This window comes from Nycticebus coucang, chromosome 16 (genome assembly GCF_027406575.1).
Source record: "Nycticebus coucang isolate mNycCou1 chromosome 16, mNycCou1.pri, whole genome shotgun sequence".
In the NCBI taxonomy this organism is placed as follows: domain Eukaryota; kingdom Metazoa; phylum Chordata; class Mammalia; order Primates; family Lorisidae; genus Nycticebus; species Nycticebus coucang.
Genome location: NC_069795.1, coordinates 49,002,919 through 49,023,546, shown reverse-complemented (window position 1 = coordinate 49,023,546; position 20,628 = coordinate 49,002,919). Strand labels below are relative to the sequence as shown.

The following is a 20,628-nucleotide window of genomic DNA, read 5'->3' as shown; positions in this document are numbered from 1 at the left end:
GAGGCTAAATGACATTGAAGCTTGCATTTCTTGTAACTAATGGAACATATGCTCAGGTACTTGTTTTGAATTTTTCTATTTTCCAATATGGTAAATACCTATCTAAAACCAGTGGTGTGTTAGAGTGGGATTGCACCAACTCATAAGAGCTGACTGTGCACGTCTATTCCCAATTCAGTGTTCATAGGTATCAATTTGATAGCCTGAACTCAGCCATGGTATACCACAAAAATCAGCAAAATCAGAGCTTTTTCTCAACTAAACAATTACCAGCCCACCATTACCTATAACAAAGATAAACAAAAACTCATTGACATCTTTAATGTTTATGGAGATAAGAGTATTGCAGTATTGCTTAGGTTGGACTCCCAACTGCTGGGCTCAGGCAATCCTGCTTCAGCATCCCAAGCGGCTAAGACTACAGGTGTGCACACCATAAGTATACTAGCTCAGTCCTTAATTTTTAATTGTGCAAAAAAATTTTGAGACCAAAAAGTTTAAGAAATACTAGACTCGGGTTCAAACTCGGCCCCGGCCAAACTGCAACCAAAAAATAGCCGGGCGTTGTGGCGGGCGCCTGTAGTCCCAGCTACTCGGGAGGCTGAGGCAAGAGAATCGCTTAAGCCCAGGAGCTGGAGGTTGCTGTGAGCTGTGTGAGGCCACGGCACTCTACCAAGGGCCATAAAGTGAGACTCTGTCTCTACAAAAAAAAAAAAAAAAAGAAATATTAGACTCAGTGGTTCTTTATCTATGGAGCTAGAAAATATTACTAGGGGAAAAAAGCAAAAAGAAAAAGATTTTCAGACACTTCACAGAGTTTTTTGCAGACATCGATACTAAGTTGCCTTCACCAAATGCCACCACTACCGTTCTGCCATAGAGCTCACTGTTGGCCCAGTCTTTGCCCCATGGGTTTGTGGTTGAATGATTAGCTCCTTCTTAAATTTGAGCACAAAAGCTGCTAGGAAGGAAAGGGCTCCCAGCTCCTTTGACAAACACCAAGTATCTACCACCTTGTCCTATAGCTGCTTATGGACCAAAAATAGAAATTTAAGGTACTGCTTGGAAAATAACAGTACCAGACCAAGTCCTCTAGATAATGGATTACAACTCCAGCAAATGAGATAAGAGGTCCAGGACACAAGTTAGGTGAACCAACCATCAGGAAACCAACATCTCACACTTCTACCAACTGCTTTGAGGCAACTTAAACACAGAAGAGGCCTCAGGGCTAGCCCCTCTTTCTGTCCTTAGTCTCCTCCCTACATCCTTTTTAACTAATGTGATACAGAGAACGTCAGTGTGCTGGAGGCTCCGTCATCAGAGAGCTTCCTGGGAAGGAACAGACTGAAATTTTTTTTAAAAAAGGATTTCCATTAAAAAATTAAACATCAGGTCATGATAAAATATATTTGTTCTTGAATTGGGAAGTCGATCATGTTGCAGAATCATATCATCCTATTTCATGACATGTTGGAAACATAAACTTTAAGGCTTTTTCATCTCTACTGCATAGAGGTCTGATCGCTTTTGTCTAAAAATGGGGATTTGCTGGCGTATTTCAGCCAATTTCTTCAGGTCTGCAAAAACAGAAAAGTACATTATTAATTATTTGCAACACCTCACTAACCAGAGACCCTTTCCCCCAGACTGTAAAAACCACCTAAGTCCCAGCAAGTAAGTAACATCAGCCTTGCCAAGATGTACAGACAGCCTGGCAATGGCACTGGCATCATTTCAAACCAAGCCAAACAAACTTAAGATGAGCTATAGCCCTCAGGGCTTGGCCACAGAAGCAGACCCTAGAATATCTGCAAGTAAAAATGAGGGGCATAAAGGAGCCTTTCCAAGTGACAGGGAGTACACAGCTATGGAATCTGGCCTCAGAACTAACGGGGACACCAGAGACCTAAAAACTGCCTGGGCAAAACCTTACCTATGTCTGCATACACGATCATTTCTTCTGTGCCAGCTTTGGCTAGGACCTCCCCCCTGAAAAAGAGGCAGGGTAAAATAAACGGATTCACTGATTTTAGTGATAGTCAAGATCCCTATGTTTTTCTTCCCCAACTCACAGGACAAAGGGGAAAGAATCTGAGATTTAAAACAAGAAGACAGGTGTAAATTCCTCTCATCATTTAAGTAATTATATGGCCTTGTAAAAACTCATTCTGAGTATCTACTTCCTAATCTATAAGTGGAAATACAAGCTCTATGAGGGCTTAGTGAGAAAACTGCAGTATGTTTTATATGCTGCAAACTGCTGGGAAATGGCAGTTATCTGGTTATAAAGAAATGGGATTAAGAGTTATCTGCAATCAACAGGAAGCTCCATTCCATGCCCTCGAGAGTGTATTTTTGTGAGACCCTTTATAAGGGCAGTGAAGATCTGCCCTTCACACCTGCTGGGCTGCTCCCCTATTTGAGGGTGGGAAGGCTGGACTGGGATCTCCATCTGGACTTTAGTTTCAGATTTGAGGGAAGATTTCAGCCTGTGGGGTCGGTCTTGGTAGAAGTGGCAGGAGCCCCTCCCTCACACAAGGGAACAACAGAGCAGGTTGTCTCCAAACTAATCTGATTTAACAATCTGACATAACTGGGGCCATTTACCAAATAGCCAAAAACAACCACTACCATTAATCCCATGTAATTGAATCCTTTTCTGCTCTTTTTAAATCTTCCCTATATGCCCTGCATTCAAAAATCTCTATGTTAACCTCAGCGACCCACTCCAATGTTAATATAAGCAGATGGCTCCCAACCCTGCACAAAGAAGAAATACATCATATACAACTATTGTGTCAGAAGCAGCCAACTTGATCAGGAGATCCACAGGATCACGGGAGCAAAGCTGCCCAAGAGGCAAAGGCCAGGATTCCCAAGTACCAACAACTAGACCGTAGAACTTGAAGTTCCAGAAAACTTTCTAGCCAACTTAATCCATCCTTCCAGTCCTCCAATGTCCCTTAAATGTAATGGTCAGGAGAACCACGAAGAATCTCTCACAAGTCACGTTTTCCAAGGCCTCCCCACTACACACATTAAGCTCTATGTCCTATAAAGTCAAGAGAACCAGGAACTCCACAGTGATAGTTAACTTTTCTCAGTCTTGTTTCTGGCATACTCATCCTGAAACTATAGAAATACATGGAATGTGTGTGTGTTCATGCAGAGTGGTGTGGAATAAATTCAAACTGTGAAGGCAAAATCAGAGATCTAAACCCCAGTGCTAGCCCCTCTATCTCTGTGAATGCAATTCTACCATCTAGAAACTGAGCTTAAAAAGGACAGTCCCTGAGAATTCCAGCTGAGATCACAGGTGCGAGAGTACAATGAAAACTGTACAAACGCAGACTGCAAGGTATGTGTGTTAGCATATGACAGTATGTGCCTCTGGGCAGACTAGTATGCTGGTTTCACTGAGTAATAAAATGCTTTACCCTTTCACAAGGATGGGGTCATAGATTCCCTTACTGAGCCCATCCTCCCTGCTCCTCTTCTCATCAAGCTGGGAACAAAGTCCTCTCCCTGTTAACTCATTCTTGCCTTAGGAATAGCAAGCTAGCCTAAATTTTAACCAAAAGCAACAGGTTGGTTTTACTAAAACCACTTGCCTTTCACGGCTGCCTTGTTTTCCCATGTGATCCAAGTCTGACTGACAATGAAGGTCACCTAAAAACTCAGAAGAGGGCTTAGGCCAGACTTGATTAAGGACAGGATAATTTCTTTCTCATATAGTTTTCAAGTGGAAGCTTCTCGTACAGAGGGAGAAATCTGGCAGGACACATCCGGAAATGGGAGTGAGGTGGGTGCTTGGCTGCTCAGGAACCAGACCACCCACCAGTCCTTGTGGCTTTTCTAGCTCCTACGGAGCCTGTCCACCAAGTGTCACTCACCAAGGGTTCACAGCGGTGCTGTGTCCCCAGGCAACATAGGAGGCTTTGTCATCCCGGGCAGGAGAGGCCGTGGCCACATAAACCTGATTATCAACAGCTCTGTAGTCAATGGAGAAAAAAAGAGATAAATCATATACTGTAGATCTGTGACATTTTTCTATCCCAAGGGGACAATCCTTTTAAAAAATAAAACAGTACAGGCTAGCTCAGATGTAGAAGGAAGCCAAAGCCATGGAACCTTCTCTTTAAAAAGTATCTTACTGCATAAGCCAATGATTCTCATCTACGGGTGACTGTCCACCAGATTTGTCAGTGTCTGCCATGACTCAGGGCTGCTGCTAACCACCCTGCAATGCACAGGAGAGCCTCCCACAGTGAAGTGGTACCTCGTCCAAAATGTCAGCAGTGCTGCTGTTGAGAAGCCTTGGCATAAGCCAATCTGTAGTTGAGGAAAAAAACACTTCTCTGGCTACAGCAAGTCAACGTGGCAGAGAGAACAGAGTCACCTTGTCAGTGTAATGTGCCTTGCAGGGCTGTGTGGTGCTGTGGCTTCTGAGAAGGTAGATTTGTCCCTTCTAGTTGGATACCAAGGCACCTTGGGCCAGAGGCAGAATTCTCCATTGGGAAGCCTGGTACTTTCACTAAACTGGAATTTTTTTTTTCTTTTTTTAGACAGAGTCTCATTGTGCTGCCCTTGGTAGAGTGCCATGGCATCACAGCTCACAGCAACCTCAAGCTCTTGGGCTTAAGCAATTCTCTTGCCTTAGCCTCCCAAGTAGCTGGGACTACAGGCGCCTGTTACCATATCCAGCTATTTTTTTGTTGCAGCCGTCATTATTTAGCTGACCCAGACTGGGTTTGAGGTGTATGTGGCCAATGCCATAACTATTGCACTGTGGGCACTGAGCCTAAACTGGAAATCTTTACACAAAGAAAAACATAGAGACACTTGAATATCATTTGGTTCCTTTCTTACCGGCCTCGCTGAAGCAACTCCCAGTGGGCTGGTCCAGTGGTCAGATTGAAAGCTCCAGGATATACCAACAGCTGGCAGCCTTGGGAGAGATAAGCCGAACAGCCGTGGATGAAGGCGGACACCCATCCACACTAACCTCTCCCGTTCCTTAGCCAGCAGGGACCAAACTCAAAACTTCCCAAGCATGAAAAGATGTCAGCCAAGTCAGACAGTGCTAGCACCATTAGACATGGCTCAGAATTTAAAGACACAAGAAAACTGGCACTGATGACCAAAATCACAACACATGACTTCACTTGACAAAAGCAGACAACTGCCATTCAAATTTCTCTCTGCACTGTATATCGGCAACGCATGACCAACCACCATGTTTTCATTACTTTCATCTGAAATTAGGGGCAGAGTAGTTGTCTTGATACTGACAAAGCTATACAGCAATGGTTCACCCTCTGGGTTCACCCATGAACCTGCACCTTGAGGTGGGCAGGCAATCAAACCAATTTCATCCACTTCACTTTAAGTGACATTCGAATCAGAAGTAGTTTCAAGCAGTCTAGGAAGGATATTATGTGGGATGCAAATCAATACTGAGGTTAAATGAGGGCCTTTATCCTTAATCCTTATACTATTCCTATGATTAAACTGAACCACACTGCTCACAGGGGTCCTCAAACTAGGGCCCGCGGGCCACATGCGGCGGTGTGATTGTATTTGTTCCCGTTTTGTTTTTTTACTTCAAAATAAGGTATGTGCAGTGTGCATAGGAATTTGTTCATAGTTTTTTTTTTAAACTATAGTCCGGCCCTCCAACAGTCTGAGGGACAGTGAATTGGCCCCCTGTTTAAAAAGTTTGAGGACCCCTGCTCTAGAGGATAGATTTAAGCACAGTACTGTGCCAATTAAGGAGGAGAGTTAGAACCAGAACCCACATCTTTTGGTTTCATGCTGCTCCCAGATACTAACACACTTCTCCTTGTCTGGACCAAAATATGACTGACCACACTGCTACCGTACCCTATGTCTAGGACTACTGAGCGGTGAAATCCCTGAGAGTGTAAACCATTTCCTCATTTCTATTGGTCTCCAAATGATTCTTTCCAAACATAGTAATGAGTAAGACTCAAGAATAAGCAGGCATTTAGAAGCACAGCTCCTCCCTCAGCTACATGGAATACTACGCTACAAACTCCAAAAACCCAACCATACACACACAACCACATGGGGGTAAAGGGCTGACAATGCAGAGATTAAGACTTCTCTCTGGGCTTTCTGACTCCCTCTTCTTCCCCCCCAGAGACTAGGCTCCAAGGACCTACGTAACACACCTGTTGTGCTGCCTCACCTTTCTGTGCATAAATCTGTGCAAGCTCTGCAAACCGGATGTCATAGCAGATGCCCAGACCCACTCTGCAGTAAGCTAAACAGCAAACAGAAAATATACAAATGAAAAGTCAGTGTCCTACAGCAGGGAGTGGCAGGAAACAGTATCCATGACATAATGATCATGAAACACTGCCAGGGATAAATTAACACAGGACCTGAGGTAGAGACAAGTTATAAGCTTATTCCTACTTAATTTCTCGTCATTTGTGTCAGCAGAGTAGGGATGAGACATTCATTCCAATGAAATGCTTATTATCTAGGTGTTCTTAGGTGGGAGGTATTCCATCATGGCCTAGTAAGTATACTCTGGAAACCATGTAGGAGGTCATTGTCAAATGAAAGAGCAAAGTCATGTCAAATCCTTAGTTCTCAATTAAGCCTCAACTTCCCAGATCTCTGATCATTGTCCTTCTCACTTCTGGTCTTTCAGTCAGGTCATGTGAAGCAAGTAATGAGAGAGAGAAAGAAAGGAAGAGGATGAAGGAAGGGAAGGAAAAAAGAAAGAAGAGAGGGAGGGAGAGAAGAAAGAGAAAGAAGAAGAGAAGAAAAGGATAAGAAGGAAGGAAGGAAGACCTGATCATCTACTGAGATTGCTTAGGGCAGCCAACTGAATCTGGTACGTACGAGTATCAAATGTGGAGAAACTATCACCCGGACTCAATGTTTTAGATTCTTGAAATGTAATTTTCCCAGGAACATCAATGTCGAACAGATGGATCTGCATCACAAATAATTGACATGGTTACCTCTTTTCCAGCAGAGTTCACGACATTAACGACAGTTATCTTCCCATGGGCAGATACAGGAGGTGCTCCATGATCAACCATACACACAGTATCCCCCAACCTGCTCATAATCCACCCCACAAGCTGACTGACATCTTATCAAAATGAATTCTACTGCAGGAAACTGGAAAAATGATGCTGTAGTTTTTATAACTCTTGTATCTATGTGGTATGCAAATCAATATCCAGGTTTCTTATGGGGAATAATTTATGTGTTAATTTCTTACTCACTATAAATGCCAATTGAAGACTCAGAATCAAACTGATAAACTGAAAGTAGATGTTCATGAAGAATGGGTAGGCATTTAAAATAGGTAAAAATTTTGTGAATTAAATTCAGCAATTAAATAATAATGCATCACTTCTGAATTGGATTTATTCAAGGAAAGCAAATGTGGTTTAACATCAGAAAATCAATCCATGAAATTTACTACACTAACAAAATAAAGAATAAAAGTCACATAATCATATGATTATACCTCAACAGACACAGAATGACCATCTGGTTAACTTCCAGAGCCATTTTTGATTTAAAAAACAAAATAGAAAAACTCTCCTAAGAAGGGCACTTTTAAATTGGATACAGAGTATCTGTATAAAACCTGAACAAACTTCATACTTAATGGTTTAATAATGAAAACCTTTCCTCTGAAACTGGGAACAAGACAAAAGATACCTGCTACTGAGCGTTATATCAGAGATCCTGAACAAAGCACAAGGAAAAGAAGGGAGCAAAAAAGGACGAGAGGAAAGAAAAAGACAGATTTGTCATTATTCTGAGTTGATGTGACTGTATACGTAGAAACTAAAAAAAAAAAAAATCTACAGATAAATGATTAGAATTAATGAGTGAGTTTAGCAAGGTTGCTATATACATGTCATTTCATAAATGTGTTTTACTTCTGTATATAAGCAAGAAATGGAAAATAAAAGAACAAAAAACACCAGTGAGGAATAAATCCAACAAATGATGTTGACTATATCCAAAAAACTATAAAAATAAATTGAGAGAAATTAAAGAAAGCCTAATAAATGTCAGCATATAGAGTACATCCATGGACTGGAGAACTCAATACTGTAAAGATGCACTGCAAAGAGCAGGTTAATAGGCCAGTGCTAGCTGTTCTTCCTGCCCTGACAGAGTAGCTCCTATCAGACCTGCTCTCATGTTAAACCAGGGGTCCTCAAACTTTTTAAACAGGGGAGTTCACTGTCCCTCAGACTGTTGGAGGGCCGGACTATAGTTAAAAAAAACAAACAAAAAAAACTATGAACAAATTCCTATGCACACTGCACATATCTTATTTTGAAGTAAAAAAACAATACAGGAACAAATAAAATCATACCGCCTCATGTGGCCCGCGGGCCGCAGTTTGAGGACCCCTGTTATGAACTCAGGACAAAATAAAAGGAAGGCACAACTACTTACAGCAAGGAAGAAGGACCCAAAACAGGCAACACAAGAAAGAAGGGAATAGCACTGAGTGAGTTTCCCATTTGCTTACAGCTGTTAAGAAAGGCCCCAGGTAGTGTTAATGGTGGTGAAAACCACCCATAATCACACTGGCTTAAAGAACCACAGAGTTTCGAAGCAGCCTTCCAGCCTTCCATAAAGGAAGGGGGAAATCTTACAAAGGAGACAGTCCAAGAGGGAGAGCCCTAAATTCCACATAAAAAATCTGTCCAACTTTGGCTGAGCACTGAATTAAATATGAGTGGGGCAGCCACCAAGCAGCCTAGCTAAGGCTAAACAACGTCACATGCAACAGAGCAGCTGAAGTTGCTGCCTACCTTGCAGAGGAGATAGTTTCGCATATGAGTACAGTCAAGTTAACTACCTGTTACAACAAAAATACTCAGCACTTTCTGGAGGAGTAGAGTAGAATTTAGAATCCATATAACATCTAATCCAATATACAGTCCCAAATTACTAGCTACACAAACAAATGTGACATAAGCTCCAAAGAAAAGGCAATCAAATGGACACAAACTCTGATACAGCTCAGATGTGACAAACTACTGAAGACTTTAAAGCTACCATTGAAACTAAGCTCAAGAAAAAATATGTAAAAATGTTCTTGGCTGGGCGCGCTGTCTCACGCCTATAATCCTAGTACTCTGAGAGGCCAAGGCGGGTGCAGCGCTTGAGCTCAGGAGTTTGATACCAGCCAGAGCAAGAGTGAGACCCCATCTCTACTAAAACCAAAAAATTAGCTGGGCATAGTGGCAGGTGCCTGCAGTCCCAGGTACTTAAGAGGCTGAGGCAAGAGGATTGTTAGAGCCCAGGAAATTGAGGCTGCTGTGAGCTATGACATTGTAGCACTCTACTCAGGGCAACAGAGACTGTCTCAAAAACAAAAACTATGTTCTTAATGAATAAACAAATAGATAATATCACAGAGAAAGAAAAACTATACCAAAGAACCAAAAGGATATTTTAGAAATGAAAAATTCAGTATGTAAATGTTTTAAAAATTTCAGTGGATGAGCTTACAGGAAATTGGAGATGACAGAGAGTCAATGAACATGAGAGATCAACAGAAATTGTCCAATCTGTAGAACAGCATAAAAATATTAGAAAAACAAAAAGCAGTGCTTGATGACCTCGCAACAGTATCAAAAAATACAGTATACATGTATTGGAGTTCCACAAGAAGATAGCAGGACAGCAATCATATTTAATAAAATAACAGAAATTTCCTAAATGTAACAAAAGATTTAAATTTATAGACTCAAGAAGCACCATGCAGGACAAACACAAAGAAAACCACATCTAGGAACATCAGAGCCAAAATACTAAGAACTAAAGATTACAAAAACATCTTGAAAGGAGAAAGAGAAAAATCAATTATATCCAAAGGAACAATGCAAATTACTACCAACTTCTCATCAGGAAAAAAAAAAAGCAAACTGTCAACCCAGAATTCTATTCTACCAAAAGCATCTTTTAAAAATGAACAAACTATAACAGATCCTAGCTAGCAGATCCTCACTGGAAAAATGGTAAAGGAGACCCTTTTGTCTGAAAGAAAAGATGCCACACAGAACTGGGGTCTGCAGAGAGGAAACAAAAGTGCTAGCAGTGGTAAATATTTGAGTAAGAATATAGATTGTTTCCTCTTAATTTCTTTAAGATACATATGACTATTTAAATATTATTGTTTTGTGGGATTTATGGGCGGTGCCTGTGGCTCAGTTGGTAAGGTGCCGGCCCCATGTACCGAGGGTGGCGGGTTCAAACCCGGCCCCGGCTGAACTGCAACCAAAAAATAGCCGGGCATTGTGGCGGGCGCCTGTAGTCCCAGCTGCTCGGGAGGCTGAGGCAAGAGAATCACTTAAGCCCAGGAGGTGAAGGTTGCTGTGAGCTGTGTGAGGCCACGGCACTCTACCGAGGGTGACAAAGTGAGACTCTGTCTCTACAAAAAAAAAAAAAAAATATATATATATATATATATACATATACATATATATATACACACATATATATATATATATATACAAGGACAACTGTAGCACAAATAGGAGAAGGAGGAGAGGAGAGGAAATGGACCTATACCGTTGCAAAGCTCTTAAAATCACATGAAGTGATACAATACTAAAGCTAAGTACATTATAACAAGTTAAGGATACATATTAAAATTCCCAGGGCAAGAAGTGGAAAAGAAAAAGCAAAGGGTATAACTAAAAAGACAATAGATAAATTAAAATAGAATTCTATAAAAATTCAAATAATCCAAAAGAATGCAGAAAAGAGGAACAAAGAATAAAAAAGTAAAATCTCAGGCAGTGCCTGTGGCTCAAAGGACTAGGGCGCCGGCCCCATAAACCGGAGGTGGCGGGTTCAAACCCGACCCTGGCCAAAAAAAAAAAACTGCAAAAAAAAAGAAAAGAGTAAAATCTCTATACACCTAAATCGAACCATACCAATATTACATTAACTATAAAAGGACTAACAACTCCAGTTAAAAAGCAGATTATCAAAATGAATGAATGAAAAAAGACCTAACTATACACTGTCTATAAGAAACCCATTTAAAATATAAAACCAGGTCTCTCTCTCTTCCCCCCTCTCACTTATACTTCTGTCACCACATCTTCTCTGACTTTCCTGCCTTCCTCAAGATAAAGGAAACAAAGTAAAATATATAAACATTTATAGATTGAAAATAAGAGGATTAGAAAATCACATACTCTGCAAAGGAAGCATTAAGAACCCTGGAGTAGCTACAGTGACAGCAGAGATAAGATAGACTTTGTGACAAGAGATGCTACAAAAAGAAAAATGATAAAAGGATCAATTCATCAGGGAGACTTAATGACACTAAATATGTATACATTTAATACTTCAAAGGTGTCAACTCTTCCTAAATTAGTCTTTATCTTATCAATGAAATCCTAATAAAAACTCTTTATATGGTTTCTTTGTAGAGATTGACAGGCTGAGTCTAAAATTTATATAAAATGGAATGGTCAAGAATAGCCACCTTTGCCGGGTGTGGTGGCTCAAGCCTGTAATCTCAGCACTCTGGGCAGCCAAGGTGGGTGGATTGCTAGGGGACCATCCTGAGAAAGAGTGAGACCCCATCTCTAAAAACAGCTGAACATTGTGGTGGATGCTTGTAGTCCCAGCTACTTGGGAGGCTGAGGCAAGAGGATCACTTGAGCTGAAGAGTTTGAGGTTGCTGTGACCTGTGACCATGACACTCTACCGAGGGTGACAAAGTGAGACTTTGTCTCAAAAAAAAAAAAAGAAAAAGAAAAAGAATAGCCAGCTCAGCACCTGTAGCTCAGTGATTAGGGCACCAGCCACATAACCAGGGCTGGTGGGTTAGAACCTGGCCTGGGCCTGCAAAACAACAAGGACAACTACAACAACAACAACACCAAAAGAAAAAAAAAAATAGCTGGCATTGTGGCAGGTGCCTGTAGTCCCAGATGCTCAGGAAGCTGAGGCAAGAGAATCGCTTGAGCCCAAGAGTTTGAGGTTGCTGTGACCTATGACCGTGACACTCTACCAACGGCAACAAAGTGAGACTCTGTCTCAAAAAGAATAGTTACCTTTGCCATTCAATCAAAAGTCTGACATATTAAAGCTCCACTGTCATATTTCAAAGATCTTGAAAAAATAATACTTCACTTTATATGGAATCAGAAAAAACCTCGTATAGCCAAGACATTACTCAGAAATAAAAACAAAGCAGGAAGAATCACGCTACCAGACCTCAGACTATACTATAAATCGATAGTGATCAAAACAGCATGGTACTGGCACAAAGACAGAGAGGTAGATGTATGGAACAGAATTGAGAATCAAGAGATGAACCCAGCTACCTACCGTTATTTATCTTTGACAAACCAATTAAAAACATTCAGTGGGAAAAAGATTCCCTATTTAACAAATGGTGCTGGGTGAACTGGCTGGCGACTGTAGAAGACTGAAACTGGACCCACACCTTTCACCATTAACTAAGATAGACTCTCACTGGATTAAAGATTTAAACTTAAGACATGAAACTATAAAAATACTAGAGGAGAGTGCAGGGAAAACCCTTGAAGAAATCAAGGGCGAGTATTTTATGAGGAGGACGCCCCGGCAATTGAAGCAGCTTCAAAATACACTACTGGGACCTGATCAAACTAAAAAGCTTCTGCACAGCCAAGAACACAGTAAGTAAAGCAAGCAGACAGCCCTCAGAATGGGAGAAGATATTTGCAGGTTATGTCTCCGATAAAGGTTCAATAACCAGAATCCACAGAGAACTCCAACGTATTAGCAAGAAAAAGAACAAGTGATCCCATCTCAGGCTGGGCAAGGAACTTAAAGAGAAACTTCTCTGAAGAAGACAGGCACACGGCCTACAGACATATGGAAAAATGCTCATCGTCCTTAATCATCAGAGAAATGCAAATCAAAACGACTTTGAGATATCATCTAACTCCAGTAAGATTAGCCCATATCACAAAATCCCAAGACCAGAGATGTTGGCGTGGATGTGGAGGAAAGGGAACACTTCTACACTGCTGGTGAGAATGCAAACTAATACGTTCCTTTTGGAAAGATGTTTGGAGATCACTTAGAGATCTAAAAATAGACCTGCCATTTGATCCTACAATTCTTCTACTAGGTATATACCCAGAAGACCAAAAATCACATTATAACAAAGATATAACAGAATGTTTATTGCAGCCCAATTCATAATTGCTAAGTCATGGAAGAAGCCCAAGTGCCCATCGACACACGAACGGATTAATAAATTGTAGTATATGTACACCATGGAATATTATGCAGCCTTAAAGAAAGATGGAGACTTTACCTCTCTCATGTTTACAGGGATGGAGCTGGCACATATTCTTAGCAAAGTATCTCAAGAATGGAAGAAAAAGTATCCAATGTACTCAGTCCTACTATGAAACTAATTTATAGCTTTCATATGAAAGCTATAAAGCAATTATAACATAAGAATATGGAGAAAGGGGAAAGGGAAGGGAGGGGGGAAGGATCAGTGGAGGGAGGGTAACTGGTGGGTAATTCTAATATGGTGCATCTTAGAAGGGTACATGTGAAACTTACCAAATGTAGAACATAAATGTCTTAACACAATAACTAAGAAAATGCAGGAAGGCTACGTTAACCAGTTTGATAAAAATATTTCAAATTGTATATAAAACCAGTGCATGGTGCCCCATAATCGCATTAATGTACACAGCTATGATTTAATAAAAAATAAATAAATAAAAAGTCTGACGTGTGTACAGTATAACGACAGGGACCAGGGGACTTCACAGCAAATATTTAAGATGCCATATTCCCCACTTACCTTTCTGTACTTTACTAGTAAAGTTCCATCAGGCCCAAACACAGTACAGGTATTATATAATTTCCCAGCATCCTCTTCAGGGATGGAACCTTTTATTGACAGAATACACAGGCACACAAAACAATAAGAAAAAGAATTTTTAAAATAGAGCAATTCTTTTGTGATAACAGTAAAGGCCTGATAAATTTGTCACTTGAGTCCAAAAATAAAGTTTACTATTTTCTACAGGTTATGTAATCATGTTTTTTTTTTTCCTTCTTGACTATGATCTTCCAGAGATAAACTCCAAAATGTAGATGAAATATAATTAGGTCAGATGCAAAAACGGGTTTAAAAAATAACCAAACGGTTCCTGAAATTCAGCCATGATCTTGAGCAACACTTAATGAAAAATTTCCTATTGCTCAGCTTAAATTCCCCAGGTCCTACAACAAACCTACATCCCCAAAGGCTTCAAGAATGTAAAGTCACAGCTCAGTGCTGGTAGCACAGTGTTAAGGCATGGCCACATACACTGAGGCTGGAGGGTTTGAACCCAGCCTGGGCCAGCTAAACAACAACGACAACTGCAAGAAGAAAATAGCCGGGCGTGTGGCAGACACCTGTAGTCCCAGCCACAGGGGAGGCTGAGGCAAGAGAATGGCTTAAGCCCAAGAGTTTGAGGTTGCTGTGAGCTGTGACTCCATAGCACTCTATCGAGGGCAACATAGTGAGACTGTTCCTGCCCCCCGCCAAAACAAACAAACAAAAAAAAAGAATGAGAAGTCCCAAGTCTCTTCACCACCGAATGCAGCTCCATCTCTGCTTCTTGCTTTGCTTTTGTTTCCCTACCTCTTATTCATTTCTAATCTTTAATATATCATAATACAGAAATAATTTTATTTGGTGTGCTTCTTTTTTATTTAAGCAAATAGAATATTTTAAAATTTATGACTGTGGCCTCTATGAATTAAAATATTTTTCCCAATCCTATATTAGTATAAAAAGAAACACACAAATACAATTTCTCTTTCCACATTTCTACCTGCTCCTATATTCTCACTCCACTTCCAGGGAAAATACTCATTATTAGTTTGGTATATGTCCTTCTCCAATACTTACTATGCTTTTATATACAAAACTACATATAAAAATATATAGTTTTCTTGTGTGGGGGATTCTTCTGAATAGTATTTTGTTCATACTATGCTGAACTTTTTTTTCTACTTAATAGTATGACTTAAAGATCTTTCCGCATTACCAATATAGATCTACCTCATTCTTTTCAGGGGCTGAATTGTGTTCCACACTTTAAATGTAACATCACAAATCATTCAGATGTGTTTTGTTTTTGGAGGCAGGGTCTTGCTACATTGCTCCAGCCGACCTCAAACTCCTAGGCTCAGTTCCTTCCACCTCAGCCTCACAAGTAGATGGGACGAAAGATGTGCACCATCATGCCCAGCTCATTCAGATGTTTTTAATATTCAGGCCATTATTCCCTACAGGTGGGAAGTTACCTCCAATGAGATAAATGCTGCATTCCTTTGCTACTTCAGAAAGCTTCTGTGTGGATTCACCAGGAATTTTCTCTGCATATTCAGGAAAATATTTCGTGCCATATGGAGAATTAAAGCATTCCTAGAATAATGTTGGCAGTGAAAAAAGGGTGGGGGAGGGACACCAAAACACCCAACCCATTTTAAAGTTGTGCTATTAGAGGATATAGCTGCTGCTTCTGGCTCTGCTCTCACTTAAAGGGGTAAAACACAGCTAATGAGAAAAACACTGATGTCCCAGAGCTGAACAGCCTGTTCCCACAGGCAAGACTGGCCCCAGAAGGGTCAAGAGACAAGTCATATGAGCTCTACCAGATCCTGGTCATGCTAGCAGAAGCTAGTCCTGCCTCTGCCTCTAGTCTGTGGGACAACTCCCAAGTTCCAACCTTGGGCACCCAGCTCAATCAGACTTACTCACATGACTTGGGTATTAGGATGAATCCAGCTCACAATTATATAACTATGTAAAGCAATAAAACCTATTTATGAAAAAAAAAATACAAAAGCTTTGAAAGCCATTGAGGTTAAGATGTTTCCTCATCTATAAAATGAGTTGTTTCTGAGTTCCCTTCCCAGCATGATCATTCTGGTCCTGCAAAGTCGCTCATCCATGCAGGGTATGTCTGTCTTTAACAGCTCTGTGACATGTCAGAAAATAAAAGGCAAAAATTACTAGACTTCATCTCTAATTCATTCATTTGGCATTTAATGAACTCACCTGGATACCAGGTGCTAGGAACCTCAAGGCCAAAGACTGGCAGCTTATATAAGATGCATGTTAATCAGTGAAGTGGGCATGCACAGAATTCAAGGGCTTTCACTCCTGCACTTTATACTCTCACCCTCAGCAACATGAACCAACATAAGACCATGATTAGGTAACAAGTACCAGTCGTCCCGTGACTGGCAGCATAAGGAAGACTGGATTAACATTAAGATCTCGAGCTCCCTTGTTTGAGATCCCTGCTCAGTGGCCACATTTGTGATCAACTGGAGCCTGCCTAAAACACAAGGTGACCTTGCAAACTCTCCAGCCAATTTAGCCAGGCTTTGTAAAAGTATGGCTCCTCCCCATAGCCGGGTGGGGGAAAGGTGCTATTTGGAATAGTTTCCACTGATCCCCAGGAGATGGATGTCCTGATTTCTGGGCACTGCTCCCTGGGACTGATCCTATACTTGCTCACAAACAAATGTAGTGTGACTTTCAACTGGTTCTGCTGTTACAGAAACTACCTACCAAAGAGATGCAGAGTCCTGTTAGCTTTAAGATGCCACAGGCCACTAGACGGTTAATCTTTTTAATTAGACAACACTTATACCCCTAAATCTATAGGAATTATTCTAAATAAAAATTTCAAAAAGATACCACAGTCGTTTAAAAAATATGTTGGAGGCTTAGTGATAAATGTTCTAGGCTTATAAAAACTTAATTATATAAGAAACAAAGTACATATCCAAGCACTGAGTGTTTTACCTTTAAGCAAGTGCCTCAACATACCAGGATTTTGATTTCCTCTTCTGAACAGAGTAGATGAGCCTAAAGTTAAGGACCCGTAACCATGCTGGCACATCCAAACCAGCCTGGGACACGACTAGACCCTGGCATACAAAGGACAACGAGAGCTAGCAAACACTGTTCTGCTGGGGATACAGTGGCTGGCAGAGGATGGCTGCCCCCATACTGACCGGCAGAGAAACAATTTTGGCTCCTTGTGATGCTGCATCCCGGATAAGGCTACAAGCTCGAGTGACGTTATCTGATTTGATAGAAGAAACTTGAAGTTGAATGAGGGCCAAGCGGAAAGCTGAGGACATAAGACAAAAGAAAAGAGTTGTCAGATGTGACTGCTACATTCAAATAGAAGCATGGTTCTCAAACAGAGGGCAATTTTGTCCTCTTGAGGACATCTAGCAATGTCTGGAGATATTTTTCATTGCCACAACTGATAGGGCAGATAGAGCACCACTGCCATCTAATGGATAGCGGCTGAGGATGCTGCCACACACCCTACAATACACAGGACAGCCCCTTACAACAAAGAATCATCCTGCCAAAAATGTTAATAGCGCTGAGGTCGAGCAACATTCATGGGCGAAGCTCCATGCCAGGCACAAGAAGCTAAAGTGAACCAGATTCTTACTACGTACTGTAGGGGGATGAAACGAGAACGTGACCTGAACTAAAAAGACTGGGTATGAACATGGTCCTATCCCTTCTTATTTAATCTTGCGCCTCCTGCCTCTCCCTTCAGCAGAGACTCTGAGCACACACTAGGATAGAAAGAACAATCCTCTCAAAGTTGCTCATCCACTGAAAATTGGGGCAGTAGGCTCGTTGGAGGGGAGATGTTTGTTTCAACTTCTTTTTTTTTTTTTTTTTTGTAGAGACAGAGTCTCACTTTATGGCCCTCGGTAGAGTGCCGTGGCCTCACACAGCTCACAGCAACCTCCAACTCCTGGGCTTAAGCGATTCTCTTGCCTCAGCCTCCCGAGTAGCTGGAACTACAGGCGCCCGCCACAACACCCGGCTATTTTTTGGTTGCAGTTTGGCCGGGGCTGGGTTTGAACCCGCCACCCTCGGTATATGGGGCCCGCGCCTTACCGACTGAGCCACAGGCGCTGCCCCTTGTTTCAACTTCTTTATCTCTGGATGGGACACAGCAGGTACATGAGTCCAACCTGACAACTGGTGGTCTGTACAAGTGCCTGGCCACAGGGCAGGGGTCCCAAGTACCTGTACCCATCCCATAAATATGCCTGTGGCCAACGGAAGACATTAAATAGAAAATAACACGAGAAGTTGAGAGAGTCACTGCAGAAAGAAAAGCTAACAGTGCTTTTTTCCTACTATCAGAACAAGGAGACTGGGCCCCACAAATCAGAGCCAGCCTGCCAACTAGGTCTGTTCTCAGCCTTGCAGCAAGGAAGCTGGGGGCTCTTCCAAGCTTATTCCTTCCTTGAGATAGTAGTTATATATTGTTTTAGTATAGTACACATAGTTTTTATATTTTTTGCTTTTCCTGTATTCTTTAGAGCTCTCTTTTAGCTCTTAATCACCTTTCATTGGCTAATAACTCTGTATATAAAATTGTCTTTGTTCAAGTTACTAGTGTGGTTTCTGTGTCCTGCCTGGACCCTGACTGACACACAGTTTCTGCTCATGGTCTGTTGAGAGACCACAGTAAAAGATCCAAAGCACATAGTAACCTATGGAGCTCTGCAAAATGTCAGGAGTTATTAGTAATGGCCTGCCCTATCTCCTATCCTTGGTTAGCCCTAAAGTAGGAAATTCAGATGTTCCACTCCTTGGTCTATCCTAAATAGAGGAAGAAAAGTTAAATTTAATCTTAAATGCAGCTTGTTAAACAATTTCAGGGACTGGAGGAAAACAAATGAAACCAAAACAGGTAGCAAAAGCTGGGATTACTTTGGGGCAGTTACGTTGGGCTGTCACCAGGACAGCACACAAGGCCACTAAAGATGTCCCCTGTAACTCAGAAGCTGGGCTTTGTGTCTGCTTCTGATGGGGAAAATAAAGCTCATTATGGCTAAAATAACTTAACTCAGGGCTTCCTCTCTTCCCCATCCCACCCACAAAAGCAAGGGTCCTAAGCATCCGTGGGACTGCCTGTCAGTCTGCAAATCACCCCTCCACAGAGGTGCTGAAGCAGGGATTTCACCACTGGGGAGGTCCTCCATACTGAGGATGAGAAACTAATCACTTCTCTGTAAAGTGAAGATACAATGACTTTTAAGGCTGCCTAATAGTCATCGTAATCTAACAATGAAGGCCTTAATAAGGGAAAAAAGAGAATAAACTTTGACGAGAATTACATTTAAAGGAATGTGTGCCAGGTCCAGGCACGTATAAACTTCTATGACGGAACATTAACACCATTTTACAGACGAGGACGCAGACTTGCAGAGGGAAAGCTGTACAAAATCCCTGAACAGAGTGAGCAGCACAGCAACAATCCGCGTAACGTGGCCTGTAAAGTGAGACGCGGAGGGAGGACCGCGGCGGCCACGTCACTTAAAAACACTCAAGAGAGCGCAGGCAACCCGCGCCACGGACCCTAGTCCCGCGGACAGTGCACGGCCGGCCACAGGAGGCGCGGGGCGTGGGCCCGGGGCCAGGAGTCCTGGCGCGCCGGGCCTGCCCCGCTCCCCACCGCCCCGAGCACACCTGCGTCAGGGAAGGCCGCGAGCGCTGCGGAGACCCGGAGCTGAGGGGCTGAGCGCCGGTGCTCTCCCAGCTCTGCCCCGATGCCTCCCCGCCGGCGGGCTCCGGCCGCCGCGTCAGACCGCACCACTTACTAGCCATGGTTCTCGAGGGAAGCACCATCAGCGATGTGAGAAGGGCCGACGACCGCGGCGCTGCGGGGGCGGGACTAGCGTCGGAGGGGCGGGGCTACGGCGTCGAGGCAGGCCCCGCCCACCCCCGAGCTCGCTTGCAGCCTGGAGAGCGTCTGCGTTGCTGCCTGCCCCAACACCCCTTGGGCGCCTCCTGTTTGGCCCAGGAGAGACTGAAGAGAAACGGTTAATTACGACACAGTCTGGAAAAAAAAAGAATGCCTCCATAAGCAAAGGTGCAAAGCGGAAGGGACCTAGGTTGACTGTGCTGGTAAATATTTAACACCTGGACTGTGTTTGCCGATTCTCAGCAAAAGGATTGAACTTCCAACTGGTTGCATTATCTCTGCGGCCAGGGTAATACCATAGACTGATTGGCTTGACCTGTTTGAACAAGTCGCGGTGACGGGAATGGAATGACCCTGGTTGGTTTAGGTTACGGTGGCCTCAGAAAGAACTGCGATACTGAAAGTTCAAACACAAAGTCCTCAGCAACAAGTAGTCTTCTAATACACTTCAGTCTGTTTGCTGATAACACTATTTTAGGATTTTTGCGTTTATATTATTGCATTTATATTTATTAATTTGCTTTTTTTTTGTTTTGCTGTGTTAGATTTGTGAACCAAAAATAACTTAAAAGGGGGCAGCGCCTGTCGCTCAAGGAGTAGGGTGCCGGCCCCATACACTGGGGGTGGAGGGTTCAAGCCTGGCCCCCGCCAAAAAACTGCAAAAGAGAAAAAAACCTTAAATGAACTTTAAAACTTGCTGTCTTTTTGAATGATCCAGAATAGTTTAGATTATATTGAAACGGATCCTAGCTTTTGAAGTAATGTTATGGGCTGGATTAGATGTTTCACACCTGTAATCCCATCACTTTGG

At 42.2% G+C, this 20,628-nt stretch overlaps 1 protein-coding gene across 1 annotated transcript; it reads right to left on the bottom strand.

The window, feature by feature from the left end:
* Nucleotides 1–1,418: 1,418 nt before the first annotated feature.
* NIT2 (nitrilase family member 2) lies at nt 1,419–19,858 on the bottom strand. Its single transcript, XM_053564484.1, has 10 exons — nt 19,714–19,858; nt 17,083–17,201; nt 15,358–15,478; nt 13,859–13,947; nt 6,880–6,973; nt 6,215–6,289; nt 4,873–4,951; nt 3,897–3,995; nt 1,937–1,992; nt 1,419–1,580 (listed from the first exon to the last, which is right to left on the bottom strand). The coding sequence occupies exons 1-10, from the start codon at nt 19,739–19,741 to the stop codon at nt 1,489–1,491; spliced, it is 852 nt and encodes a 283-aa protein (XP_053420459.1). The 5' UTR covers nt 19,742–19,858; the 3' UTR covers nt 1,419–1,488.
* Between the last annotated feature and the right edge of the window lie 770 nt (nt 19,859–20,628).

What these genes read in the sequence shown, in the direction of transcription:
- NIT2 (XM_053564484.1), bottom strand. Translation starts at nt 19,741, where the DNA reads ATGGTGCTTCCCTCGAGAACCATGGCTA. An exon ending in TCCCTCGAGAACCATGGCTA is followed by an intron (nt 17,202 to 19,713) that starts GTAAGTGGTGCG and finishes TTATGTCCTCAG; the next exon opens with CTTTCCGCTTGGCCCTCATT. An exon ending in GAGTTGCTTCAGCGAGGCCG is followed by an intron (nt 3,996 to 4,872) that starts GTAAGAAAGGAA and finishes CATTGACTACAG; the next exon opens with AGCTGTTGATAATCAGGTTT.